The sequence below is a fragment of the Chlorocebus sabaeus genome, chromosome 29 (genome assembly GCF_047675955.1).
Source record: "Chlorocebus sabaeus isolate Y175 chromosome 29, mChlSab1.0.hap1, whole genome shotgun sequence".
NCBI lineage: Eukaryota > Metazoa > Chordata > Mammalia > Primates > Cercopithecidae > Chlorocebus > Chlorocebus sabaeus.
The window spans coordinates 13,883,796-13,905,200 of record NC_132932.1 but is presented as its reverse complement, the minus strand read 5'-3'; the positions used below and the strand labels follow the sequence as shown (position 1 = coordinate 13,905,200).

The 21,405-nt window shown below is 45.1% G+C and overlaps 1 protein-coding gene and 1 non-coding gene across 2 annotated transcripts in view; both read left to right on the top strand.

Annotated features, from left to right (window-relative positions):
* Positions 1–21,405, top strand: part of ST8SIA2 (ST8 alpha-N-acetyl-neuraminide alpha-2,8-sialyltransferase 2) — a 76,762-nt gene that overhangs the window by 25,288 nt on the left and 30,069 nt on the right. The window contains exons 2-4 of the mRNA XM_007990483.3: positions 12,804–12,866; positions 17,002–17,130; positions 21,100–21,357. Coding sequence (XP_007988674.1) covers positions 12,804–12,866; positions 17,002–17,130; positions 21,100–21,357 — 450 coding nt within the window. The remainder of the gene's footprint in view (positions 1–12,803; positions 12,867–17,001; positions 17,131–21,099; positions 21,358–21,405) is intronic.
* On the top strand, positions 251–381 carry LOC119620394 (small nucleolar RNA U109). The gene has a single exon (XR_005236924.1). It is a non-coding gene; the product is annotated as a small nucleolar RNA U109 (small nucleolar RNA).

Genomic DNA, 21,405 nt, shown 5'->3' with positions numbered 1-21,405 from the left:
GCCTTAGAACCGGGCAGGTGGGGAGGGGGACACATCAAATACCCAGAAGAAAAGTGACTTCAAAGTCCTCCCCAAACTGAATGCCCCCCAGAAATTCTCTTACGAAGAGGCTGCAGCTGACATTCACAGGGATGCTGTGTCTGAATGCAGGTACATCAGGAAGGGAACAAAAGAGAGGGAAGAAAGCCAGGTTGAAGGCAGAGGTCTTTCAAGTCCCCTCGTGGCAGGCTCAAGAGCAAAGCATGGCATCCTGGATGGGCATTCTGCTTCTCTTTAAAGAGCATGGATTTATCCATACCATGCGACATGAATGAAATGAGGAGTTTGCAGTGCTGCTAACCTCTTGGTTAAGGTTCTGTGTAGTATATTTCTCCCACAATAAAAAAGGAAAAATAACATCTGAGGTTAACAATGTATCTGCAGTGCAAGGCCCAGTGACTGTCAATAATGGACGCTGAATAACTGAGCAATGGAAGATTGCATGAATTTTCATATAAAACTGCTCCTATGCATCGCTTTGAATGGCTGGGTCACATCTTATCCTTATAGTGTAATGTGAGTGGAGAGTCTAGCTTGAATATTTTCCCACTTAGCTAACTTGCCATCTCACAACTATTTGCTGAGTAACCCTTGCTTCCTCTTAATTCTCTGGGGCCTCCTCGACATATATTAAATCCTCCTGGGCAGGAGGTGAAGGGCAGGATGCAGGGGCCCACTTTCTGCAGGCATAGGAGTTTGGGCTTCATGCAGATCACGATCAAAGCTTTGCTGCTTTGCTTGCTGGGTGACCCTGGGCAAATCACTTAACCTTTTGGAGCCTGGTGTCCTATTTCTAAAATCAAGTCAGAAATAAGAAAGTTACTATGGGCCAGGCATGGTGGCTCATGCCTATAATCCCAGCACTTTGGGAGGCTGAGCCCAGCAGATCACTTGAGCCCAGGAGTTCAACACCAACCTGGGCAACATGGCAAAACCCAATCTCTACTAAAAATAACAACAAAAAAAAATGTGGGATGTGGTGGCACATACCTATAGTCTCAGCTACTTGGGAGACTGAGGTGGGAGAATCAGCTGAGCCCAGGAAGTCGAGGCTGCAGTGAGCCGTGATCACGCCACTACATTCTAGTCTGGGCGACGGGAGTGAGACCCTGCCTCAAAAAAAAAAAAAAAAAAAAACCTTTGGTAGAGTGCCTGGCACATGGAGGGGCTCAAGGGAATGAAGTTCTTACTATTTTTAATTGATGTCTTGGAATCTGCATCCCTGTCTAAGGAAGAGACAGGCAAGAGAATTTTTGTCCTGTCTGGAACAAGAATGGTCACTTGGGATGGTGGAGAGGCATCACTCTTACAGAGTGAACTTAGGTTGAAGGGGAGAGAAGCTGTTTAGAAAATATATATGTATATATTCAAATGGTGTTTTGTATTTGGAAATTTTACAAAACTTTCATTTAGTAAGAAAAACTGTAGAAAGAAAGGCTGAACAAAATCTTGTTGGGTGTAAATATAGAGAAAAATCACAATTTTTAATTGTGGCACCTCTGCCAGGGGAACAGTAGGATCAAGGAGGAATTTTATGCCATTTTAAATGAAGTCTTAAATATTGCAAGGGGATGACGTAAAATAACGGATTTTCTGGGCCAGAAGGCTCTTAAAGATGCCCTGGGGACTCTAAGCCATCCCTTCACTTGGGATCCTTTGTTATGTCTCTCAGCCACCTCATGTTTCCTCCAGGGGGCGTCCAAGGGAACATTTGCCTCCCCACTCCCAGAGACAAGGTCTCTCCAGGGCCACGTGTGAGCTGGGCAGAAGCTGGGAATCAGACCCAGGGAGCCCCAGTTCACCTCTCCAGGAAGGAGGGAGTGACGACCCTTATCCAACACCGATGCGGTTCGAGCCATCTGGGGGCTGAAGAATGTCATTGCAAGGTGGCCATATCAGAGCTCTCTTGGTACAGTGACAGGAACACAAACCAGCCAGGCTCGGAAGAAGCAGGGGTGGAGTAGGAAACAGAGACAGCTAGTATAGACGAACCTGCGAAAGTTTGCAAAGAGCTGGCGAGAGAGAAGTCGCTGAGGGGAATATGGGTATCTCTGAATCCTCTTTTCTACAGAAGAGGGTCATCTTCAGTGATTTGGGCTCATCTCTTCATTCAGTGGTCCTCTCTAGAACACACTGGATGTGCAGGAAATACACCCTCCCACAGCAACGCAGAGATGAGCAGGACCAGGATCCTGTGCCTGGCCATGTTCTGGGGAAAGGGTGCTGAAGCCGAATGCATAGAGATAATAGTGGCTGAATATAGGGGGCACCCTTCTGCAGGTATGTCCCGGACGTTGAGGCATGGTGAGAGGCCCAGGCTCATTGTATAGCAGGGAGCTCCAAAATCGGCATGGGGGAACTCAGCAAAGGCTCTATAGCCATGAGCACCATAGAGAAGTAGTCCTCTCTGCCCACAGCTTTTCACTAGGTCCAGTTCAACCAACAGCATACATATATATATTGTCCTGGGTTTTAATTGCTTTGGTTTCTGGGGTTTTGAGTGTTAAGGATTTCAGAATGCAGCATTATCTTGGAAGTCTGTTTTTGGTTTTGTTTTGGTTTTGGTTTTCGGTTTTTTTTTGTTTTTTTTTTTTGAGATGGAGTCTTGCTCTGTCGCCAGGCTGGAGTACAGTGGCGCGATCTCAGCTCACTGCAACCTCCGTCTCCTGAGTTCAAGTGATTCTCCTGCCTCAGCCTCCGGGGTAGGTAGGATTGCAGGCATGCACCATTACGTCCAGCTAATTTTTTATATTTTTGTTAGAGACAGGGTTTCACCATGTTGGCCAGGATGGTCTTGATCTCCTGACCTTGTGATCTGCCCACCTCGGCCTCCCAAAGTGCTAGGATTACAGGTGTGAGCCACTGCACACAGCCAGAAGTCTGTATTTTAAAGTCTGTCTCCTTTATAAGATGGGTGCAGATCAGAGGACGAGTCCTGCTTCAGTTGGTAGTCCCTGTTTATGAATCCTCTCTGGTTGGCATTTCTGTTCACTCCAAAAGTGTACTAGTTTGGATGATAAGTTATATTGTCACCCGCTGGTTATAGGTGACCCACAGTTTCATTATGAGAAAGAGGAAGGATCAGGAACAATTGCAGTGAGAAATGCTTGGCATCCAAGTGACTTGTTTACTTGCATTTTGATGTGCAGATGCCTCTAAGTACTTTTATGTAAAGACTAGGGAAATTGACTGGAACATAATCAAAGCCCAAAGTTCTTAGGGATGTTTTCTGAAGTTGAGCAAAGGAGAGAGCGGAGAGTGAGCTGGTACCTTTTGTACACCAATAAAAGCTGATTAACAAGCAAAAGTTTGCTGGAATCAAAGCAAAAGGATAAATCCAATCAAGCTAATATTTAAAATGAAGGCAGAAGGGATGGCAAGAAAATAACTGAGCAGTCAACAAGGAGAGCTCAGGGGTCATCATAAAAAGAGAGACACCCAAAATTCTCCCCAATTGGCCCCTGCAACACCCTAAGAAGCCCAATACCAGACATGGCAACTGTTGTGGAAACAACACTGTCAAGGTTGATACCAACATAGATCTCCAGAGCTGCTGTGCCCAGCAGTGTCTCAGTATCTATGAGGTTCAAGAGCTTCAGTACAAGGCTAAGACTTGCTATATAGGAAAAGTATCTCAAAGTCTGTTGAGCACCTCACTAAAGCTATTCTGCCCGTCTTGGGGAGCAAGAGCTGTGTGTGTGAAATTGGGGGAGAGTAACAAACTGGAAGAAGGCATGAGTTTAAATCTAACTGGGAACACATCTAAATTGGGTGCAAAGACCTTACTGGAAGTGCTGCTTGCTGTCTGTAATGTTGAAGCTGCTGCAAGGAGCCACCTGTACTGTCACAATGGGTCCTGGCTGGCAATCCAAAAGTAGCCAATGCCAGCTTTCAGCAAGATCCATGGTAGTTTTCACACTGGTAATGAGCTGGCAGTGCAGGAGTTCATGATTCTCCCTGCTGGAACCGTAACCTCAGGAAAGTCGTGCTTTACCAGAAGGATGTCATCAGGCAGAAATATGGCAAAGATTCCTCCTAGTGAGGACAAGGGGTGTTTTGCTTTTCATGTCCTAGAGCAGGAATCAGCAAACATTGGCTCACAGGTGAAATCCAGCCAGCTCCTTGTTATTATGTGGCTTGTCCTCCAGTCAAAAATAGAAAAATTCAAAAGAAGAATAACATTAGTATCAAATGATTTACAATACATCGAACACTGTTTGAACTCTTTGCATTAATTAGCTCATGTGATCTTTACAACGAACCCATGAAGTAGATACTATTTATTACTCTATAGATGAGAAAACAGATGGAAGCTTCTAGATAGGTTAAGTAATACTCAAAGATCATACAGATAATGATTTGTTCAGCTATAATTACAGACCCAAGGAGCATTAGCTCAGAGCTTACTCTCTTAACCTGCTTCCTTGTATGAAAAGTTCCCCAATGCTTTAAAGGTAGAGGGTAAGTTCCTAAAGAGAGATTCAGGTATCACATTCTGGTGTGTTCACAAGAGGGAAGATAACAGCGTCTCAGAGAAGCAAGGAACAAAGCAAGCTTTGTAGAAGAACAAGGCTACCTTTCCATCATGATGGCTGGATACTAACTTTGAATCCTAATAAGCAAAATCATATGCACTCCCTGCAAAATTACATTATTCTCATTAGCAGTCCTAATGAAGTTTTTTATGACAAAAACGTGGTCTCAATTATTATTATAGCTTAAATTTTGTCAATAAATAATGGTGGAAACTTATTTTCTCTCTTGTTACTTAAGTACCTGCATAGTACCGTCTGTTTTTCCTCTTGGCCCATAAAGCCTAAAATATTTACATTTGGCCTCCTTGGAAAAGTTTGCTGACTCATGTCCTAGAGAATACAGAACCCTGGAGCTGCTATGGAATGTGATTAGAAAGGCTGACTATATTATAAGTAGTGAGTGGCATGGGCAATAGCCTCTAGTTCTTACAGTTTGGGAAATATGACCTTGAAGTTCAAGCCTCCAGATGTCCTTAGCAGTTACATCACTTCTGACCAGCTGGTAGGCAGGTACAAGTCCTTCATCAAGGGCTACTCAGTGGTGTCTACTGAAGATGCCTTGGACCAGGATAACTGAGAAACTTGGCAGCAGCTCTCTGCTAGTGCAGGTTATATCCATGTGACAGGGAATCATCTCCCTGTGCCCAGCCGGAAAGGAACTACCAAGACTACAGACAAGGACTCAGGCAACTGCCTCCTACTCAAGGTGAATCAGAGAAACCCCATGATGGAATCTCTTCAGGAGTGCAAAGTGGCCCAGGCCGAAGGATAGGGCACTGTTTTCCACTGTGTTGGAGTGACTGAAGATTTTTGCATTGCCAAACTCATGGTGAGGATCTTTACTAGGTCAACCAAGGCTGGGGCCCCTTGCCCATCTGAGCACTTGGCCAAGTACAGCCAGCTCCTCAGGTGGAAAAGAAGATGGGTAGCACCTTTGGTTGTTCTGCAGACAACAAATTCAAAAAGCTCCTAGCCAAGTAAGTTCTAGGGCAGGTGAATGCCTGAGCCAGTCAAGCACTTGTCAGCTCGTAGGACCTCTACTGCTATTCTAATTATCTGTGCTCAAGACTTTAGACACTACCACTTTGGAGGGGTCTTTCCTTGCTCATCTCTGTGATTTTCTGCCTCCTTAGAACTGCCATATCAACTTTTGCATCAAATGCCACATCCTCTGATACATGCTATGTGTCAGATGAGACCTTGAAAACATATGCTAAGTGACAGAAGCCAGACACAAAAGAACAAATAGTGTGTGGTTCTACTTACATAAAATAGCTAAAATAGGCAAATTCATAAAGATAGGAAGTAGATAGTAGTTATGGGGAAAAGATGTAAAGAGGGAGAGTTTTTGCTCAATGAGTGCAGAGTTTCTCTTTAGATGATGCAGAAGTTCTGGAGACAGGTGATGGTTGCACATTATGAATGTATTTAACAACACTGAACTGTACACTTAAAAATGGTTAAGATGGGCCAGGCACAGGGGCTCATGTAATCCCAGGTACTCAGGAGGCTGAGACAGGAGAATCACTTGAACCCAGGAAGTAGAGGGTGCAGTGAGCCGAGATGGCGCCTCTATACTCCAGCCTGGGCTATGGAGCAAGACTCCATCTTAAAAAAAAAATGGTTAAGATGTTGTCTTAGTCCATTTTGTGTTACTATAACAGAACACCACGGGCTAGATACCTTAGAAAGAACAAATTTATTTATCATAGTTCTGGAGGCTGAGAAGTCCAAGAGCAAGGCACCAGCAGGGCAGGGCCAAGTCTCTTTGCTTGCAAGATGGCATATTGAGCACTGCCTCCTCCAAAGGGGAGGACCACTGTATCCTCACATGACAGAATGGTAGAAAAAAGTGAACCCACTCCCAAAAGTCCTCTTTATAGTGGCATTAATCCATTTATGAGGACAGAGCCCTTAGACCTAAACACGTGCCATTAGGCCCCACCTCCTAACACTGTTGCATTGGAGGTTAAGTTTCCTATTCGACCATAAATTTTGAAGGGAACAAAACATTCAAGCATAGCAGATGGTAAATTTCATGTTATATGTATTTTACCACAATTTTAAAAGTTGGGATTCAGGGGAAGAATTCTTAAAACAAAAGCCTTCGACCACTGTTGACAGCCCTGGCTCTAGTCATGTGACCGACCCCAAGTCATCCTGTTCCTCGCTTTTCTCCTATCCATGTGTCCTTGGAGTTTGTTCCTGGGCATAAACCCCAGTGGTTTTAAGGTGCAAATTGAAAGAAAGCATTCAGTAGTCTCCCAAAAATGTGAAGGAAGAACCATCTGCAAATTCATGCATTGTGCTTTAGTTTCATCTTCTATTCTCAATACTAATCACCCGTTTAAGTTGGGTCTAGACTCAGTTAAAATTGTCAGCTCCTGAAAGTTCATTCTGAGCCTGACTCTCCCATGAGAAACTGTAAACGTGGGAAATTCTAACACAGCTAGGAGGTTCCAGCACACTGGACCTTACCTTACCTATAAACAACTGGGCTTTGTGTATGTATCAGAACATCATGATGTACCCCATAAATATACACAGTTATGAATTTTCAATTAAAAAATTATTAAAAATAAAAATAAACGATTGGGCTTGATTGAAGAGGCTAAGCAAAAACGCAGTTTTCAGGTTTTGCTACTTGCTTTACACTAGAATAGATCCAGCTGTGTGTGGTGTGATTTTGTTTTACTTTTTTTTTTAACATACCATTTTTATTTACTATCATAGTTTACTGTATACATTCTACTAGGAGAGAATATAATGTCCATAGTATGAACAAAAATTGACATCCTTTTTTTTTTTTTTTTTTTTTTTTTTGGAGACAGAGTCTCACTCTGTCACCCAGGCTGGAGTGCAGTGGTGATCTCGGCTCACTGCAACCTCTGCCTCCTGGGTTCGAGCGATTCTCCCGCCTCAGCCTCCTGAGTAGCTGGGACCACAGGTGCGCACCACCACACCCGGCTAATTTTTGTATTTTTAATAGAGACGGGGTTTCGCCATGTTGGCCAGGATGGTCTCGATTTCCTGACCTTGTGATCTACCCACCTCGGCCTCCCAAAATGAAAACTGGCATTCTAAAATGTAGACCTTTAAAGTCGTCAACCTCTACCCTTACAATGGTTGAGAATATTGTAGCAGGGTCAAACGGACAGTTGTCATTACTAGTATTATACCTTATTTTATAGAGTTCTTTATAGTTTGCAAAGTGTATCCCCACATATTTTCTCATTTGGATGATCTAAGCATCTCTGTTTCTACAATTTCAGCACTCTGTGAATTATCTTTAGCAAATGTTTCTTACCCGATCGTCTTCTATCAATCAACCAGGCAGGTATCAGCAGTTCCCCATCACAAGGAATATAAGCTTATTTTAATAACATTTGAGGCAAAACCTAATTAGAAAAAACAAATCCCTCATCAATTCCTGTGATTTATTCTAGAGCCAAACATCTGCAGCCCAGTTTCTTTGAATGATAGTCTCCCCTGTCCTATGAACAACTGAGAGGTGAAGTGGTGTCTTGTGCAGGTGTAAACAATATGCAGGAACACAGCACAAAAACTGCAGGGACGACTTTAGAAGAAAAGCCCCGCTTAACTCTTGATTTGCTTCCTGAGTCCCAATGGGGCAAAGCACTGTGCAAGGCTAAGAAAGTGAACAAGACAGGCTTCTATCCTGTTTTACTATAGGTTCTGTTATTATTTACATATGTCACGGCCAACAGATGAAGCGATGACTGCCAGGAAGAAGACAGTTTGTTATACTCACATCACGGGGCTCTACATAAGGAGTTACTGGGGTTGGTCTGGAGGCAGGAGGAGGGGGAAACTGGCAAGAGCCTTTATTGTGGTTTGCACAGGAAAGAATGGGCAAGGTGGGGTCAGAGCAGGTTTAGGATTGGCTAGTTTGAATAATCTCAGCAGGCTCTGCAGGGTAGGAGCTGTCGCTATTTGCATGGTACCTAGCCAGGGGTAATTAGGGTAGGGGAATACCTGGCCCTACATCAGGGTAGGGGGATACTGGCCCCCAGTAAATGAGACAGTAGGGGTGTGGATTCAAGATTGCAATTTGACAGAAGCATTCCCAGGACAGTCGTTTGCTGTCTCTAGAAACTGGCTAACCCTGGGAGGGGCAGTTTCTCCAGGGTCAGAAAAGCTCCAGATGTCAAAGCATTGAAATACAGAAAATAAAAGACATGGTTAACAAGCTCCCGCCCCACCCAAGCACTTACACTTTATTGTGGCCCGCAGGAGGAAGCTGAACCTGACACACAAATCCCCAGGCCTTGGTCTCTTCGATTGTATGAGAAGTTCAGATTGTGTAAATGACAAGATTTCTGTAAAGCCTCCCATCCGCGATTCCATGAAGTAATTAAATACGAGAAGAAGGTGGCAAATGTTGTAATAGAATTGAGTGCTCTGGGAAAAAAAGGAAATGGTGGCTGAGAATTGAAAATTGGGATGGTTTGGAAGGGAGGCACCGATGCTGGGTTAGGGAGTTTGCGTGGAAAGGTGATGTGGATGGGCGGGCTGGTGGGGCCGGGGTTGAGGCATGGGGGATTCCTCTTCTGAGAGTCACCAAGCAGAAAACAAGAGTTCACCAGCAAAGAAATAGCTCCACCAAAATGTCCAGTGCCGAGGTCGAGAACCCCTGAGTTTGAGTAAGAACTGGCATGGAAAAAGTGCATGGATTTGTAGTATCCCAAGTCAGCAGGACTCGATGTTCTCCAGTACCTGGCTGGAAGCAGGAGAAGAGAAAGGCTGGAACCAGCTATTTCAAGGCATTTGGTCTCCTCTAAGCCTGGCTCTCAGGGACTGGGGCTGTGAGGAGGGGAGGTATTGGGCAAAGGGCACAAAGTTTCAGACAGGAGGAGTAAGTTCTAGAGGTCTGTTCAGCATGGTAACTACAGTTAATAATACTGTATTGTATAATTGAAATTGCCAAGAAAGTAGATCTTATATGTTCTTAACACGCACACACAAAATGGTAAGTATGGGCCAGGCACGATGGCCCACGCTTGTAATCCCAGCACTTTGGGAAGTTGAGGCAGGCAGATCATCTGAGATCAGGGGGTCAGGAGTTGACCAACCTGGCCAACATGGTGAAATCCTGTCTCTACTAAAAATACAAAAATTAGCTGGGCATGATGGCAGGCGCCTGTAACTCCAACTACTTGGGAGGCTGAGGCAGGAGAATTGCTTGAACCCAGGAGGCAGAGGTTGTAGTGAGCCAAGATCAGGCTACTGCACTCCAGCCTGGGTGACAGAGCGAGACACCATCTCAAAAAGAAAAAGTAAGTGTGCGAGGCGATGCATATGTTAGTTACCTTCATTTAATTATTTCACAATGTATACAGATATCAAAACATCATGTTACACATAGTGTATATACACAGTTTGTCTAATTTGTTTGTCTATTATGTCTTAATAAAGCTGGGGGGAGGTTGGGCACTTGGCAAAAAAAAAAAAAAACAACGATTAATGCATCCCTACTGTCTCCTAAGCTATACTCTACGAGCATGGAGACTATATATATCTAGCTTGGCCAAAGCCTGAAATATAATATTACTCAAAATATTTTTGTTGAATGAATAAGAAAATAAATTATTTAGATATGTTGCTATCCTCATCCAGAGCCACCTTAGATTTCATGAGAGAAACTGGGTTTGGTTAGTTGAGGTTTGCTTTTAGTATAAGCCAAATTTTGGATTTTTATAAAGTTAAATCTGTTGACTTTTTTTTTTTTTTTTTTGGTAATTTCTTCTCATTCTTCCAAATTTAAAAAGTCCCTCCCATACACTCCTCAGCCCTCATCAAAGATTTGATGAATATCCTCTTCTCTGTTCTTACTAGTTTCTTGTGGGTTTCCTTCTTTAAATATTCAACTGTTTTGGCCAGGATGGCTGGGTGCAGTAGCTCACACCTGTAATCCCAGCACTTTGGGAGGCCGAGGTGGGGAGATCATCTGAAGCTGAGAGTTTGAGACCAGCCTGGCCAACATGGCAAAACCCTGTCTCTACTAAAAATACAAAAATTACCTGGGCATGGTGGCAGGTGCCTGTAATCCCAGCTATTTGGGGGACTGAGGCACAAGAATTACTTGAACCCGGGGGGCAGAGGTTGCAGTGACCCCAGATCACGCCACTGCACTCCAGCCTGAGCGACGAAGGTAGACTCGGTCTCAGGAAAAAAAAAAAAATTAACTTTCATTCTATCTTTCTCAGAGGGTGGTGCAGATACCCATGGTACTCCTTGTGATAATGTAAGATGATTTTAGGAATTCTATTGATAAATATTCTTGTGGTAATGGTTGTGTAGGGTTTTTATTAATAACTTTGTAATCAAGACATCAAACCTGTATTTCACAGACGATATTGCTTAGGGTAAGGGTAAGTTTTGAAAGTTGGGTCCGTTTTAAAATTTAAGTGGATAATAGTGGATAATAGTGCGTGCAGTTGATAAATATGAAAAACTGGTGATAGGGATCTGAAAATCACTAAAGTTTGGGAAACATTTGTTAAATCCATTTTTTTCTGTGGAGTAAGGTAACGCTCAACTGTTTTTCTCCCAACTCACCACCAGATCATTAACCAACCATTCCAAACCATTTATTGAATTACTGTGCTTGACTTAATGTCTGGCATAGCAGGTCTCCCCTCCCCACAAGGAGTTCTAGGGTCCAGCTGGGGGCATGCGAGCAGACAGTGACCCATGGGCCATAGCACATCCAGCAATGCCCTTGGGACCTGACCCAGATGAATGCGAGTTACAGGACCGGAGCTGACCCGACATTCCCAGACCCCAATGTGGAAGTACAAGAATGCTGTTATCCCAAGGAGATATTTCCAAGGGGAAATGAGGAGGGACAAAAATAAATATTAGGCATCAAATTAAAATGAGAAGACCCAATGATACTCTTTGTAATTGAGAACTAGATTTGTAGTGATGAAATTTGGAACCTTAAGTAAAGGAGAACTAAAGTGAGAAACTGGGTAGGTCATCATACCCTTTCTGTTGTCTGGTTATCTGCCTATGAAATGGGTGAATATAGCCTGTTGCCAAATAATGTTGAAAAGACAATTTATCTGGAAAAGACATGTACATATAAGCATGCACACACATGTGTGTGCACACAAAATGTGATATATGGAAGTATGCGAATCCTAAGGAAATCAGATACAAAAATCCAGACTTAAAACCAGTGTGTGGATAGGTACTAACTCCCCCTGCAGTGTTCTCATTTAATGACAAGGTTTCCTTTCAATACACAGCTTCCCCAGTGATTTTAATTATTTCTTTGGAGTCGGCCAACACCTTGACTGAAAGGCTAAATGGAGCTTTAAAAATGAGAAAAGCACCCAGTACCTCCCCAAACTGCATACCCCGTCATTTTTTAATTAATAAAAATAATGAATCTCACATACAACTTTTCTAAAACATGCAGGGCAAAAAGTGGGGGGTTCTCAAGGCACATGTATTTATCCATTCCCCACGCCTAATGTGTCAGTGAAGTGGGATGAAACCATGTGGCCAGACAGAATGGGATTTGGCAGAACCGAATAGAGAGTAGGGCTGGAAAGGGCCTTAGAGTGCTTTTACTTCAAAAGCCTATCCTACAGAGGAAGAAACAAGGGATCTCATGACCCACATACACCCTTCTCACTTCCTAGCAGAGTGACAACACTTAATACTATTTCTTTTGCCACCAAAGAGCAAATTGCGATCACTTTTGAATGGAGGCACTGTTGAGTTAACCTTGCTGCCTCTGTTGAATTTCTGGAGTCTCAAAGTTGGAGAGAATGCAATGGACAACAGCTCACTACATGTGAATGAAAGCAAGAGAAGACAGCCAGTGGGTGCTGGGTCATGCTAGAGCAGATGCTGAGTCATGTTGAATCTTGCTATCCTGTGGGATTCACCAGGGGAGACTAATCCCCAGGGAGTTTATTTGCTGTCTTGAATGCGGGTCTCAAATGAGAACCTGGGTACTAATTGGAAGAATATTCAAGTGGGGAGGGAGGCAGGGGAGGATCCAGGAGGTCCACACCGTATAAAATGTTTGGGCTGTGTCTGGGGCCAGGATTTTGCCCATTCTGGAGAGTCCGGAATGAGGTCTCTTCCTCCCTCTGTAGTTTTCCTGGTGGGCTGTGGGATCTCCTGGCAATTGAAGAGGGCTTTGCAAAGATGCGCTGGGTTTATAAATAATGCATTTCCTTTGTCTTGCAGGAATTCGGGAGGCAGAGGTACAATCAGATCAGCTGTGAACAGCTTACATAGCAAATCTAATAGGTTTGTAAATTAGATTTTGTGTTCATTTGTTTTTGCTGTAAGGCAGCTATTAATCTGCTTCTCTTCTTTGCTGGATGGTGCCCTTCTTACTTAGCAAATAGATCTGTTTCGTTTCACTTTGGCTTTGCATTTCCCTAATCACTTTTGGGGGGAGCTGTCAATGGAAGATCACATGAAATGGCCCAAGGTCTAGAGGCTGCAGAGATGGAAAATGCAGATGGGTAAGAGTCACTTTCTGGAAAAGAGCCCACCCATTTTGCAATGCCTAGGACGCCAATGAGCTTACTCAAACTTGCATGTTTGCTAAGCAATGGAGACCCTGAAGGGAACCAGGATTTTCACTCAATTTCATTGTGGTAAATGGTTTGTCCAGGAGGTTAAGATGGAAAATAAAGCATTCAGAAACTTTGCTGAGACCTCTTAAAATATTTAGGGAGTCAACACAGTAATGTTAACCCCGATTATTGAACGTATGCTCCAAATTCTGAGTGTTTCTACTTCATGTAATGGTGCAGAACAGTCATTGCCAGGGGACAGCTGGATGCAGGAGAGCACGCAAAGCCAGGATTGCCCCTGGCTGTGGCTGCGCCATGCTCCTGAGTCCCCATTCTCCATCAATGACACGTGCCCCATAGCTATGACCTGTAGTCTTGTAAGCCTGAGCTTAAGGAGCAGTGGAAGGAAGTGCCAAGTTATATGATGTAAACAAAGGCTACTCCACAAAATCAGGGGCTCGTTTTGCTTTCTAAATATCTTATTTTGGTCATTGTAGGAATAAGAGGTCCATATGATGCAGAGGATAGTCTATTATTTGCCCTTCCATATTTTTTTAGATCTCTTTTCTGTATGAGACCTGTGAAGTACATCTGTCCCTGACCCTGCATGACTGACTCGAGAAACTGTTCCCTCTTTCCCTGACATCATTGCTTCTAGCTCTCTAATTACCTCTTAGCCACCTTGGAGCTATCAATGAAGCCTGTGTTATGCCAGATGAAATGCAAATATGACAGAAAGAAAGAAGGCCATGTGCTCCTAAGTCCCTCTCTGTTCTGTTAGGAAATGATGGCCCTGTTTTGGAGAAAGAAGATCCTGCCCCTGAAGCCCAAGTCCTCGCGGTAGCTTGAGGGGCCACAGTCTCATATTAATCAAGTATGAGAAGTAGAAAAAACAGTCCTGGGATCCAGGCAGCTCTGGCTTCACCCCTGGTGTCTGTTAGCCAGGGCCTTAGGCAAGCGATTTTACCCCTCTGAGCCTTGGCTCACCCATTTAATTAGAATAATACTGCAGTGTCTTTGAGGAGTGTTTCAGGATTAGAACCACCAAATATAAGGATCTATCTAGCCCAGCACCTGATATGTTAAAGGTAGTTATTTGAAGCTTGTTACTACCACTGTGGATATATCTGTGGCATCATAGGAAGGTCACTAGGGGTGAAGTTCAGGAGTTGGGAGGTGAAGCAACTTAAGCCTGAGATGTACCTCTAGTGTCATTTTGGAAATGGGGGAAGGGACTGGAAACAGGAGGACACATTCATTGAAGAGGAGTACGTCAACTCACCAATCCAGCATGTTTGTGCAGCACAGAGCGTGTAAAACCTGTGAACCGAGGTGGACCCTGGAGTTACTTAATCCATCCCCTTTATTTTACAGATAAGAAGGCTGGAAATCTGAAGTGACTTTTCCAAGTCCACCAAGGTAGACTGCAACTGAGCCAGGGTTAAAATCCCTTAAGACCATAATGGGCTATGCAGGATGCCATCCAAATTCACCCTGGAAGGTGGAGAGAGAAACGAAATTTTACCATTATCCACACCAGCATTTATCTCTCTCCCTTTCCAACCTTTACCATCTTGTGTCCTGGAGAAGTCTGGAAACCTTTCCTGGAGGTTTCCAAGCAGGTGCCCTCTCCAAGTATCCGTAATAGAATTCCTCTGCAGCTCCTTCTTTCCTGAGAGCCTGGTGCCATCCAGTGTGGCACTGGATGAGAAGCAAGGGATGGCACTTCTGAGAAGCATCGCCCTAGACTGAACCCACTTTAAGCCATGAGATGCCAGGGCCCAATCACTGATTTCTGATGAGCACATCAGCTAGCCTCTTAGGACGATAACTCCTTATCACCAACGTTAAAGCGTTTCTGTTGTGCATGCCTACGCACTTACCTACTGAGGTAGGCTTCAACGAAGCTTGGGCAAAGCCGCTAATTCTGTGTCCCTGAGGTCAGTGCCCCTGCCTGTGGTCTGCATAGAAGTTGGTGGTACCAAAAGGATGCAGCAATGCCAGCTCCTGCTAGAGCCTCATGAAGTGGCAGCCAGTGGGTCATGCCAGAAACGTCGGTGCTCCTTTGAAAATTCCAGAACCTCACGAGATGGATATCTGTCTCTTCTACACCCTGTTTCTATAAATGGGCAATCTGTGGCTCAGAGAGGTAAAATGATTGACCCACAGTCACACAGTTTATGAAATCTTTCCACTGTACCCTCTGTTTCTTGCATGAAAACAGTAAAAATTCCAAAGGGTTAGGTCTTGTGTACCCTCTCAGAAGCTCCCTTAAGCCTGCATACTGGAAGAGTTCCTCTGCCTTACTCAAAACTCATCAATTCTCTATCCTCTGCAAAGTTACAGACATTTGAGTTCGAGAAAAGTGATATCAGCCAGGAGTCAGAAATACTGAGGAATGGAGGTGGGTGGGTGAAGGGAACATGTGAGACAACATGCACCCCTAAATGAATTCCTTCTCTACCCACAAAAGTCAAAGTAGGTCCAGGCATGGTGGCTCATGCCTGTAATCCCAGCACTTTGGGAGGCTGAGGCAGGCAAATCTCCTAAGGTCAGGAGTTCGAGACCAGCCTGGACAACAGGGTGAAACCCCATCTCTACTGAAATACAAAACTTAGCCGGGTGTGATGGCGTTCACCTGTAATCCCAGCTACTCAGGAGGCTGAGGCAGGAGAACTGCTTGAGCCTGGGTGGGGGAGGTTGCAGTGAGCTGAGATCGTGCCACTGCACTCCAGCCTGGGCGATAGAGTGAGACTCTGTCTCCAAAAAAAAAAGTAGAGCGTCGGGTTTAGAACTCACTAACAGGATTTCATCTTTTTTAACTTGGCTGTTTCAAGATAAATGGAGAGGACATAGATGTTTGGTTTGAACTCTTTAAAGCTTCAGAATTTGTCATCACAAATCCAGTTATTCTAACTGGGAGAATCTGCTGTCAGCACAGACAAAAAGAACTTTGGATGTGACCCACATACATCTGTGTGCATCCGGCAGCAAGCCGGCTGACTCTTACACTGCCTTCAAAGATAGAATTGTAACCTAGTTTATAGAAACCTACTAGCATAGATTTCAAGCCTCTGAATTCAAGCCAGTCCTATAATACCTGGTGTTCCTGAGTCAGATGGAAAGGGGGTGTTTACCCAGAATCATGATCCACCCAGGGAATATGAAGCCAGCCAGTTCTTTCATTCACCCGAGGCTCCCCCAGGATCGATTTCAACCTAAATTCAACAATACTTATTTATTGGGCACCCGCTATGTGAGACCACTAGGGAATATAAAATGAATGCTAGAGATCCCTTGCTTACAGTCTCCTATGAGGGACAGACACAGCACAGATGACTGTGCAACAAGGTCCATGTTTCAGGAGCATCTCAGAGTCACCCTCAAAGAGTGATGGGGCCGCCAGGGAGGAGGGGGAAGCCACAGGCTACGATTACATTGTCCTGGTATGAGTTCTTGTTTTCTCTTTAAGTTTGGAAGCCCATTATTTGATACTTTGTGGTTCATATACCTGCTCCTTGTAGAGTTTCTTATCAATAACTTGAATAAGAAATATTACTCTTCTGACAGTGACTGCCAGGTTTTACCAGGAAAAAAAAAAATCACTGGGGGCGGAGGAAGAAAAATAGTTTTATCACCCTCCTTCCTGTCTCCAAGAATGTATGTAGGTTATACCTGAGGGACAGAGTTTGTGCATTACTGGAAGATAAATAGACTTCCTTCTCTTCTCAGGTAATAACTGCAATTTTGCTCTTCTGGAGAAGTTTACATTCAAGCCCGTGCAAAAACAAAACTATTAGACTTGTCATGGGCTTGCTAACACATCATGTCTACCCTCTTCCTTTTTTTGCTCCTTCCAGAGCTGAAGTTGTAATAAATGGCTCCTCATCACCAGCTGTTGTTGACAGAAGTAATGAAAGCATCAAGCACAACATCCAGCCAGCCTCATCCAAATGGAGACATAACCAGACACTCTCTCTGAGGATCAGGTACTGGTAATTACCTACAGGACAAGAAGTAGACTTGGTCTTCAGCACACACTGGCAAATTGCCGCTCTTCATCGTCTAAAGAAGTCAGGATAGAAATAAAATGTTTACCTCCCGCTGAGGCAGGTTTCATCTGTAAGTGATCAATTGGAAATAAAAACCCCAGACAAGCCTAGCGGCCCAGCCTGTGCATTTGGTGACTGGGGCCAGGCGGTGGCAGGAACACCCGCTGAGGTCCTGGACTCAGAAGCAGCAAACCTTGAGTCTCGGGTCAGCAGCAGAGGGAGCCTGGGCAGTGGAGGCCACAGGTGGCTGCTTCTTCCCAGGCATAAAGAGTCCTTACTTGTTGGGGCCTGCCTGGGATTCACATCCCCTTTCAGTGACAGTCCTCCAGTTTGTTCTTGGAGAGTTGCTCCCTCCCTCAGCCTTTGTGGCTTGCGTAGGCTGCTCCTCCCCGACAACATGAAAATGAAAACCTAGAGCCATAGGGGCATCCGGAGAACCCAGGAACTGACAGGACACCCAACCAGAAAGCAGAGGTCTGTTTAGCCAGAGAGCAGCTCTCGCCCTGATCTATGCAGAGTGATGTTTTCAGAGCACTGCAGCCGTCATGGGGTAGTGGCAATGGGGAACCGTAGAGAAGGAATTACAACTTCAGCATTTTGGACACTTAGTTTAGATGTAGCCATGATTGACCCAGCAAATATTTGTAAGTATAATCCAAATATTTAGTTCCAGGCATCATGCTGGGACCCCGGGGGTGCTCGCATGAATCAGACATGCTAGGTGGGGACACGAATATAAGCAAAGACAAGACATCATGGTATGACATACACATTAGGTGGTGCTGCATCTTACATATATATAGATGGAAATAAAGAGGCCATGCTGAGCAAAGAGTCATTCATTTTGTAAGAGGACTGGTCAGGAAAGGCTGGCCAGGAGCAGTAGGTTTTGAAGGATAATTAGAAGTTCACCAAGCTGCTTCCCACATGCACAGAGTCTGTGATCTGGTGCTTATGAACATTGCTGCAGGAGCAGGAAGCAGGAGGCAGGGAATAGGAGGGTGAGGTTGGGATGGTAGCCAGGACCAGATGGGGAAGGCCTTGATGACCATCCCAGGCCATACTATGGGGAGAGAGGAGAGCAGCCACCAGCAATGGCGCCACGCAGAGCAGGGAGTTGCCCCTGCCACAAGGCTCACTATCAAAATGGAAATGCCCCTGTACCCTAGTTCTTGAAGCTTAGTTTTGGGACCTGTGCAGGGCTGGGGAGTTGAAAGGCATGAGCTCTGGGGACCTGGCAGCTGAGAAATCATCTGAAGTAGCTGACTCCCTGCCACCCTGCACTCCTTACTCAGCGCCTCTTCAGAGGCCTCCTGGTGGCCCTCCATCCCCCTCACAAAACCCTAACAGCTGCCCCCTTTGATCAGGGGCACCGTGGAGTCAGCAACCCCAACTGCATTGGTTCCCTAGGGCTGCTATAACAAATTACCACCGACACGGTGGCCTAAAACAACAGAAATTTATTCTTGCACCGCTCTGGATGCCAGAATTCTGAGCACCCCCTTGCAGGCTCCAAGGGAGAACCCATCCTCTTGCCCTTTCCAGCCTCTGGTGGCTGCAGAACTCCAACCCCTGCCTCCATCTTCATGTGGCCCTCTCCTCTGTGCCTCTGTCTTCTTCTCTTCTGTCTCCTGTAAGGACACCTGTCATTGAATTCAGAGCCCACCCAGGTAATCCAGGATAATCTCATCTCCAGATCCTTAAGTTAATTACATCCGCAAAGATGCTCTTTTGAAATGTGGTCACATTCACAGGTTCCAGGGGTTAGGAGGTGGACATATATTTTAGGGGGGTCACCATTCTCCCCACTACACCACCGTGAATGAAATCCTCCTGCCAGTATGAGCTACCCATGGTCCCCAATGTCCCTTTCTCCAACCATTGGGTAGAGAAATAGCTCCCCCACCCCTTGTAAAGACGAGACTATGTCCTTCATAAAGACCCTGCAAACACAGTCCCCTCAGCAGCAACAACGTACCTTCACCCAGAGGGAAAAAGAATTTCCTCCAGCTTCAATTAATCACCAAGAGTATTCATAATAAAAGATTCTGCAAGTGATTTGGAATGATGTTTAATAATTGATGGTAATTTCTCATAATTAGTTAGAAATTAATTCACTCACAGAGGTGTTTATTTATGGGCTTTCTAGGGGCTCTCTTTGTTTTTAAATACCTTGGGGTAAGTAATTGCAAAGGTTTCAGCATTTCCCAACTATATTAGTTTGTCAAGTCATATAATCCTTGGTAAAGCACAGTAAATAAAAACAATGCCTCTGTTTTCCATCAACAGATACAAATTATTCTGCAAGGGTGGTTTCCCCTACATGATAGCAAGAGATGCAGGTCATTAATAAGGAAAGATAATGGATGAGAAGCATCAAGCTTACCAAGCGTTCTAGCTGCCCCCTGACTTCCCCAGAGGCGCTGGAACCTGGACACACATTAAAGTTACCTGGGGAGCTTTTGAGAGCAATGCTGAGAACTGGGCCACTCTCAGAATCAAGATTTCTCACATGTAAGCCTGGAGATTTGAAGTATTTAAAGGTTCCCCAAGTGACTGAATGTGCAGCCTGCTGGAATGTACCACAGGTTGTGAACATCTCAAATCCAGCAGGCTTTCAGGCCTCAGTGGTACTATCTGTGAGATGGGACAGCCATCCTGCAGCATCTCACATTTGCAAAGGGCATGAAAATTCTGCACCTCCAAGACTCCGAAAACAAAGAACAGCATCTCTGTATCTGTTCTAGATAGGAATTTGCAGCAGAATATGAAATTAATTTCAGCTTATCTAGGTACCCAATTTCTTTCTCTTTATGACTGGAATCATTTCTAAAAATCTCGGGTGATTTAAACAGTTCCTTAAGTAAAACCCCCAGCTAGGATTCTCAGGCTCCTTAGGGGAAGGCTGTGTGTTTCAGGTGAAGCTTTTTTGGCAAGTCCAAGAGGATACCCATCCCTTTCCTGACCCCACTCGATCTTTTCTTTGTGCTTTGCTAGATGATTCGATTCGAGAACTTTCTCTAAATCAAAGCTACCCTAGAGTCTAGAGAGCTGTCCTTCGCTCTGAAACAACACAAAGGAGCCCTTCTCTGTGGGACCAGGAAGGGGTCCATATTTATGATCCCCCCCACCCATAAACACTAGATAGCAACTAGAGGGGGGGAGCAAGCAGACATGCTCCAGCTTGCAGGATGGCAGGCCATCCTCTCAGTGTCTCAGAGGCGGAAAATGTCCATACACGTCACAGTATCCATCCCCCCAGAAAACTCCTTTGCCCAGAGAAAGCTTCCGTGGAAGAAAATGGGCCAGTAAGGAGTGAGAGGCACCTATCATCTGGCTTTCTGCTCCTAGACTTTAGTATCCTTTTCTCAAAATCTAGGAAGTGTGGGAGTGAAAGAGAAACTTAGATTTTGTACCTAACTGTTCATTTTCATCCCTGTCACAGGGTGGCCCTAAATCCCCCTAAGAGAGTGAGGGTAATGTAAGGTCACCAAATGTCTGGGTGTGCCCCAGACTGAGGGGCTTTCAGGGACATGGGACTTTCAGTGCCTAGGCCAGGCAGTGCTGAGGAAACTGGGGTAATGGGCCACCCTTCCTTCTGGGGCCCGCTTGAGGAGCTCACCTCCAGTCCTAATGGAGTGATTTCCCCGAACAGTTTTCACCTCGCAAAGGAAGAGGGTGTAACCCTGGCAACCCCCATATTGGCCACCACCATAGTTGCTTCTGGGCCACTTCTGGCCGTCCCTGCCTGGAACCCGTTCTCAAGGGCATCTGAACTCTCAGCATACTCTGTGTGTTGGCTGGGCTGCAGCCACCCTGCAGGGCGACCCCGGACAGGAAAAGCTGGGCAGGCAAAGGGCAGCTGGCACCATGGAGACTTTCCTCACGCATGTTTGCTTTTCACAGGAAGCAAATTTTAAAGTTCTTGGATGCTGAAAAGGACATTTCTGTCCTAAAGGGAACCCTGAAGCCTGGAGACATTATTCATTACATCTTCGATCGAGACAGCACCATGAATGTGTCTCAGAACCTCTACGAGCTCCTCCCCAGGACTTCGCCACTGAAGAACAAGCACTTTGGGACTTGTGCCATCGTGGGCAACTCGGGGGTCTTGCTGAACAGCGGCTGTGGGCAGGAGATTGACGCCCACAGCTTCGTCATCAGGTAACACGCCCCAGCAGGCACTCTGGGGCCAGAGCGGCGGGCAGGCTG